Here is an 8,418-nt window from a genome sequence, read left to right as displayed (position 1 = left end):
CTGTCAGGGGAAAAATGGCTTCCAGGGAGTCTCTGCAGGTATTATGCAAGGTCCTCCTGGTTGACAGCTTCCAAGTGGCTCTCATGACCCCAGTCCACAGGTCCTCTAACTCCTTGGGCTTAGTCTGCATTCTCATGTTCTCCTAGTCCTTGTTCAGCAGCTGCTCCTCTGCTGACTCTGGACTTTTCTGGTTCTCAATGGCAGGAGCAAGAGTGGCCCGTTGTATGGCATGTATTCCCAGGGGTTTTTCCATGTTTGAATGATTCACACACATCCGTGGGTGGGCATCTGCAGCCAGTGCATGGTGGGCCAATTGTGTCATTGTTTCTCTGTGTCATGATAGTTCTCAATTGAGCAGCAGCGGCTGGCCTAAGGGCCGGCACGCAATAGCACTCGCTGCCTCATGGCTCCCCGTGTGCCAGGGGCCCTCCCTCTGGGGGCCTACGAGGCAGGGAGTGAGCTGCCGGTCAGAAGACTGGCACTCCCCACCCATGGCTCCCTCCATTGATGTTTGATTTGATGCAATGCAAAGCACATTTCTTCTTTTACTTGGTCTGACCACTAGACCCCATTTGTTAAACCAAGACCCAAGTTAGGGTCTTACTAAGAAATCCCTAGCCTGGCCAGGAGTCAGATTTCCCACTATCATCCAGGGTCTGTCCTGAGGAAGTCCATCCTCTTCTGGGCCCGGCACTAGGGGGTGGAATTTCCTGCTGACATACAGAAGTCCCTGAAAGGTCACTTCAGGTGATCTAATGAATGGCTTTATAGGAAAATAATTTGGTGGCTTAAACCCATTTCAGTTGGTTGAACTTATCAATAATTTATATATTTCATTTGTTGAGACTGAAATTGCAAATAAGATTACTTCTATGAGAGCAACAGTGCTAATTAGTGCACTCATTTTCACAACTTTAAGTTAAAATATAAATTTTGCAATAAGTGGACTTCAAGTCAATGTTGTAAACAATGACATTGTTTGATCAGTCACACACTATGCCTCTAACTTTTTTTTTGAGAATTAACTTTCACAATTTAAAATAGGCAAAATCAGGTAACAAATGTTATCATCAATGTGGTCAGTCATTTGTCTATTTACTTCTAGTAACAGATGGAGCATGAAATGAATCCATGCATAAAAGATTTTGTGTGTGCTGTAATTTATAAATAGCCTTTTAAAATTTATCAAGTAATATTTTGTCATGTACTGAGATAATATAAAATTTTTCATGATTTTAAGGGCAGTATTACAATTCTCCATATATATATATATTTGAGAGGAGAAACTTCTTAAGGGAATTGACTCACAACAGACTGGTAGAAAGCTTGATGCTTTGGAACTCTGCCAGCATGGCTCAGTCCACATCTAAAAGCCTGAGAAACAGGGAAGCTACTGGTGTAATTCTCAGTCTGAGGCTGAAGGATTAATAGCCATGGGAGTTGCTCATGTCAGTCCTGGAGTCCAAAGGCTGGGAAACTGGAGCTGTGGTATATAAGGATATTAGAAGACTGCGTTTCCAGCCCTCTGACTTTATTTTCCAACTTCCACTTAAATCCAGGATCTCTTCTCAAAACTCCTTGGGAGCTCTTCTCACACTCACACTGCTACCTTAATAGGAAATGTCCAGATACAAAAGTCCTGATCTTTTTTAAGCTCTAGAATTCTAGAGCTCAGCGAGTACTTTATCGTCTACCCCGCTGAGTGCATCAGGGGTCACACTTGATTCCTCACTTTCCCTGATGCATCAAATACAATCAAGTATCAAGTCCCCCATTTTCTTTTGTAGATGTCTCTGGAACCCATCTCCAAGGCCATAAGCCTCCTTCATCTCTCACTTATACTACAGAAACAACCTCTGTCTCTTCCCACAGCTGTCCTTCCAGTGCAATCCTTCCCTGGTGGGACCTAAGTGGTCACTCCAAAATTCATCCTATCAACTCCCTTTCTTGGCTTGGGATAGAGTCTCAAATCATTTAGAGTTGTTCCTTAAAAATTTTGCAGTACTGGGCATTGAACTTGGGGCCTTCTCACTGAGCTAGAAGCTCAACCCTTTTCCAAAATGTTTTATTTTAAGACAGTGCTTCAAGGGTTTGTTAAGTCTCTAAATTTCACAGACTGGTCTTGAACTTTCAATCTTCCTGACTCAGCCTCCCATAATGTTGGGATAACACATACACCACCACAACTAGCTAAAATTCTTAAGAGCTTATGGAAAACCCCATGGTCTGCCCTCACTTACCCTCTGGTACCCCTATTACCCCTTGACTCCCAACTCCCTGTACTCTCACCACACTGTACCTTGTTCAGTGCCTCACCTCTGTGCTCCCCTTCCACATGTGTGTGCTCTTTCTCTCAGTTCAGCTAACACCTGTTTGTCCTTCAGGCATGCATCTGAAGGATGCTACCTCAGGGAAGCTTCTTTGACCTTCTAGAATAAATTATATTAATTTGCAATGTGTTTCCATAGCACTCTTCATTTTCATTGTTGAATTTAGTTATTCATACTTATTTGGACAAGGTTTGTCTCCCTTCTAGAACACACATTCCCCGAGGACCTTCATGTATCCACAGAGCTGTGTCTCCAGGGCCCCACACACTGTCAAGTCTCAATGAAGAGTTGCTGACCAGATGCCTGAGACAAAGCCCTTGCCAGCTGAGAATTCCATGTTGATGTGCAGCTACAAACCCAAGTACTAATAACCCATCATATCTGTGGAAAGCATAAGCCCTTTGACCTTTTTTTCCATTCACACAAAGCTTTTATATAAAACAGACTGTCCTCTTCCTCTTTTCCCTCTTCTCAGTGATGTATCTCAAACTGATGTATTTTTATTGGTTGAGGTACAGGTGATCTCCACATTTATAGCTCTGACCTTTCTGTGTGCAAACACCCAAAGTGAACTTTGATTTATCTCCTACCATAATGCAGCTGCTAATTGCTTGCAAGCAAGCAGGTTGGGTTCCAGGCTCACGTGACGAGTGGGGCATGACCAGAAAGGAGCGTGGGGAAGAGTAGAACCAAAGACTCGACTAGAGGCTGATCTGCTAGAGTTCCTGGGTCGCTGGAAGCCAGAGAAAGCAAGAGCACAGAGAGTATGGTTCTGCGGCGAACGAGGTCATGATGTCGCCACTGCTGGGCCTGGCTCTGTGGCCTCTGCTCCTCCAGCTCTTTCAGCCAGGGCTGGCGTACTGGGCCTCCCAAATGAGTCAGAACTGCCACAATGGTAGCTACGATATCAGTGTCCTCATAATGAGCAACTCTGCCTTCCAAGATTCCCCGGACACCTTGAAAGCAGCAGTGAATAAGGGATTGGACATTGTGAGGAAGCGTCTGCAGGAAGCTGGTAAGAATACGGTAACACAATCCTCTTCTGTTACCACCTCTGGGGTCAAAGGTTGCTAAGAGAAGACCTTGTGTACTTTACCTGGTCATCCAACCATCCCCAAGGGGCCTCCTTGAAACTCCTTTGTATTTCAAGGCCGTAGATCCTAGGGAGGAAGGATTTACCTCACTTGGTGTACACACTCACAATCCACACTGCCTTGCTCTGGGGATGGCTTCAAGCCATGAAGTGCGAGACATTCACACCAGTGAGACACCCCAGCTGACACAGGGTTTACTGCCCTGTTCCAAGGAGGTTCTGTGTTTCCTTCCACAGCAGCTCAGGGACAAAATTTGGGCTGGACCTGAGGTTTCACACACTTACCAATAAAGAAGACAAAGCAAGGAAGTAAAATTTATACGGGCACCTACTTCTTCTCTGGGCTTTTCATTTATTTTTCTGCAAATTTGTTGGCTCTTTACATCTCTTATGTCTGCACAAAGATCCATACCATAAATTTGCAATCAAATTCATTGTCGCAGTTATCTACTATGTCCTTTGATTATACAAATCAATTGTGTACTTTTACATAACATAAGTAAAAGAGAAAAAAATTGTCCATGATAACTTCTCGCTGCTAAGATGTTTCCAGTCTCTTCTCCCATGCTTCTTCTTAGTTTCTTGCTTGTTTTTGAGAATATGTTTGTGATGACACAGCACAGAAACAATTCTGCATTCTTCAGATTCCCTTCACATTATTTATTCCACAAGTGACTTTAATATATCTATGTGCTCTTCATATTTATCTTGTGAATGGGTACACAACATCCCTTAGAAGAGATGTCACCCAAGTTCCCTAAAAATTCCCTACAGTAGAATGTTTCATCCTTTTTAATTTCTTGCTATTGCCTTTAAAATACTATAATACATATTTTTTGGTATGTAGTTTTCCTTCATTCCCTGAGACTACATTGCCAGAAGTAGAATTACTGAGTCGATAAGTATTTAATATATCATAGTGGTTATTTGCGGTTTTAAGGATGGTATGTCTAAATTTTCTCCATTTAATATCTGGTGGAAATAAGAGCAAAAGCTCAGATATATATAATAACTTGCTTCTCTGCATATGACATATTTCTCCTATTCTGTCTGAACTAAATTCAGATGTAAATGCATGGATCTGATGTAGTGCTCTAATGGAACTAGGAGGTCCATTTAATAAAATCCTGGTATTTACTGAGGCAAAGTGGTACAGAGGAAAGAACACCGGACTTGAAGTCTGAGGAACTAGTCTGTGGTGTCTGCCCCAGTTTTCTCTCTCTGTGGCCCAGTGTGAGTTTGGTTGTTCAGTCCCCGCAAGACCTGCTTTGCTTGTTTGAGAGCCTGTTATGTGGTAGGCAAGTTCTAGGTACGTTAATTACATTATCTCTTTATTCACTACAGCTCTGAGGGGTTGGCATGGTTTGACACTGGTTTCACAGCAGAAGTTAATAACATTGCTAAAGTCATATAGACAGTCTGCTTGAAATGGGATTCAGATCCATTTGTCTGATTATAAAGACTGTATCACATTGCCCCTGTGAGATATTTACCTGGAATGGACTAATTTTTTCTTACAAAGGAGTGGAGTTTTGTTTTGTTTTTTTTTTGGTTTTTCTCCGGTACTGGGAACCGAACTCACGACCTTGCGCTTGCCAGGCAGGCGCTTTTGCCGCTGAGCTAAATCCCCAGCCCAGGAGTGGAGATATTATCATTAGAAGCAGAGATTGGAATCTGACAGATCTTGGATTATATTCCTATTTACCACATATAACTTCAAGCAAGTTTCCTAAACCTCAGCTTGTTCACCTATAAAATCAGGATCAATGGTTGTTACTTAGAAGAGAGTGTGAACTCAATGAGAAAATTCAAATGCTCTCAGACACGGACTGAAACATAGCAAATACTCAATAAACAGTAGTTGATTGTATTGTTGTTGCTGCTGCTGCTGTCTGCTACTTCTGGAAGAACACATGGTCTGTCATATAAAATAAGTATTTACTGCAGAGATTTGATTCAAAGTTTGGTCTCTGAATTCATAAAATCTGAATTTGAATTCCTGCTCCATTATTTACTAGTTGGGTGACATTGGCTGAGTTATCATTTTTAAATTTCACTAATTAATTAACAGGGTTGTTCATGGTGAAGCTAGTGAAGTTGGTGAATGGATTGAATAAGTGGAGAGTTCCATAGAGATAGAACAACAAACAGTGATGTCCATCTTTTGCATTTGATAATGTATTTTGTTCAGTAGATGTTCATACATAGTAAACATGAGAAGAAAAAGTTTTGGAGAAAAAGAGAGTTCATGTTCTAAATATGTTGAAGATTGTTACTTGGAAAAAATATAACATATCTGAGGGCTAAACTGAAGAAAATTAAAAAGTCAAAGGCCATGGGTGATAGCTCAAAGGAAGTGATCATTGCTTTTTGTTGTACTTGGGAAAGTCCTGTGGGTCATGAAGAACAGATGGAATTTGGTGGACTACAATGTAAAAGAAAAAGAGATTCCTTTAGCCTAGGATATTACCTCCTTGAAGATGCATGCCATACATCGAAATGCAGGGGACATATCCTGTGTGTTCTGTCGTGTGTTCTTTGGGTCCTTCTCATATGCCCTGCTCCTACATGCCAGTGTGGTGTTGGCCCAAGCCCACCCTTAGGCCTACGACACGAGGAAGAGAGGGTTCTGGGATCACCAATATTCTTCAGCTTTCCCCGCATCCTCCCGGGCAGAGAGTGCAGGTAGGATACAGATGGAAAGCAGAACTCGGAACTGCTTATGTAAAAGCTGAAATATATTTGAAGTCAAAATGGGGTCTGAAAAAAAATTTTTTTGAGAAATCACTTAGGATCTGAGGAGACAAAGGGAAAATATCCTCCTCAATTAATATTTTTTAAAAAGTACACATAATAATAAAATATACAGGGGTAGCTTATTACAATATGTTCTACAGGAGTAGATCTGAAGTGTTTTGGTCTCAATACCTCTTTACATTCATAAAAACCATTGAGGGCCTTGAAGAATTCTGTCATGTTATTACATGTATTGATATTTACTGGAATGGAAATTAGAGCTGAGAAGTATTTTAAATGTTTATAAGATAAACTCACTAAAAATAGCAAATAAATACTTCACCTGTCTATAATATACATGATGATGCTGGCTATTGAACCCAGAGCCTTCACATGGAGCTACTAAGCTACACCTCAGTAGTTACCCTTCCACTTTTTCTATTAAAATTTAAAAATGTTAAGACAGGGTCTCACTAAGTTGCCCAGATTTGGCTCAAACTTGCAAATCTGCCTCAGCCTCCCAGAGTGCTGTGATTATGGGCCTGTATCACCTCTAACATTTTTAACTAAAGGAAATCTGTATTTCTAAAGCCAAAATAAAGTGAGTGAGAAAGGTGATATTGGTTTACACTTTACAGATGGCTTTCATGTCCAGCTTAATGGAGGACAGATATACTCTCATATTGGTTTCTATATTCAGTCTTTTACAATAATACAAATAATTGCTTCTCAGCCTTTTGGCTAAGATCAAGTGTACAATAACATAAATAATTCAAGTACTGACAGACACCTATAATCCTGACTGTCCGGAGTTTGAGGCAAGAGAATCCAAGTTTGAGGACAGTCTAAGCAATATAGCAAGACCCTGTCCCAAAATAAAAAGCACTGGGGATATACCTCAGCGCTGGAGTATATGAAGCTCTAGGTTCAATCTTCATTTCAAAAGGAAGGAAAGAATGAAAGGAGGAGAGAGAAACCATAGTCCAATGCCAGACATGTAGTGATGAGAGATCTCCAGCTCTTCCTATCAGTAAACAGGTGAAGTTCTGGGGCTGCAAAACACCATGGTTCCCTTTATCCCAGACCCTGCGCAGTTTTTACACTTGGGGCTTTTCTGTACCAGTCTTCGTGAAGCCTACGAGTTTTAAATGGACCATAGTCAGGGTACCTCATGAAGGTAGGAGGGAGCAGACCTCTGGCCAATACATGAGACCCACGGGGAAGAGCTGATTTAACATTAATAGCGATGAGCACTGCCATCTTCCGGAAGACCTGGTTCCATTTTGCGCCTGTGCACTGGCCTCCCTATTGGTTCTGTGACTCTTGCTGCTTCCCAAGACATTTTTGCCCTGTTTTCTACCCTTCCCCCCATGCAGTCTTCCAACACCCCCACCCCTCTCCCATTCACCCCAGCTTCATTACATTGCTCTATTGACTTTATATTCCCTATATTCTCCCTATTGTTGTGAGAATTAAATAGAACAAAGGTTATAACGCGCTCAGAACTGTGGCTGCCTCACGTCTACACTCTCGTTGCTATTAAACCCATCCCCCTCCTCACTTCATCCACCGATTGTCTCTGACTAACCTAATTACACCGACCTCTCTCCTCTTCAGCTTAGAACTGACATCTCTCATTTGGCTCCTTTTATTGAGCAAAGCACCACGAAGTAAATGTTTTGAATTATTTTTAAATATTGGGCGGGGGGGATTATGCCCGAGTTGGCAGACACATCTCTGAAGTGGCTTTAGAAGTACAGGAGATGCTTCTGTTCTCCGACGGAACTGGTCTCTACCTTTAAAAACATTCTGAGTTGGATATTTAGAAGAACAACTTTGTTGCTGAAATGTTTTATTGTTAAAGGCATTAGTAAAAATTTGTGGATTGAACAAACCTAGTTTTGACCCAACTTTGCATGTGAGGAAGCCAAATCAAAGAAATTAAAACAACTTGTGCAAGAAATTAAGGATGTCTCAGACATATATATATATATTTTTTTTTTTTCTTTTAAACTGGAAGAAGACCATTACATAAGAAACAGTGTGTAGGCAGAAACAGAACAGTCAAATAGTTCTGTTACCTAGTTATTATTTTTCAAAATATGGTGCCTAGGAATACCTAGGGGCATTATAATCAATGCTTTTGCCCTCATCTAAAAGTCAGAGTTCTTCATTGTACAAAGATCTCAGACCAGAAGGAACAGTTCACTTTTGCCTTGAGATAGACCAGAGAGAAAATACCTATCATGAGGAGTGGTA

General features: G+C 41.3%; 1 protein-coding gene across 1 annotated transcript in view; it reads left to right on the top strand.

Annotated features, from left to right (window-relative positions):
- The first annotated feature begins 2,933 nt into the window (after positions 1–2,933).
- Positions 2,934–8,418, top strand: part of Gucy2c (guanylate cyclase 2C) — a 78,616-nt gene continuing 73,131 nt past the window's right edge. Inside the window, exon 1 of the mRNA XM_005378994.2 lies at positions 2,934–3,345. Coding sequence (XP_005379051.1) covers positions 3,120–3,345 — 226 coding nt within the window. The 5' untranslated portion in view covers positions 2,934–3,119. The remainder of the gene's footprint in view (positions 3,346–8,418) is intronic.

This window comes from Chinchilla lanigera, unplaced genomic scaffold, assembly GCF_000276665.1.
Source record: "Chinchilla lanigera isolate Chin_1 unplaced genomic scaffold, ChiLan1.0 scaffold00012, whole genome shotgun sequence".
Classification (NCBI taxonomy): domain Eukaryota; kingdom Metazoa; phylum Chordata; class Mammalia; order Rodentia; family Chinchillidae; genus Chinchilla; species Chinchilla lanigera.
This window is presented reverse-complemented; position numbering and strand designations above follow the sequence as displayed.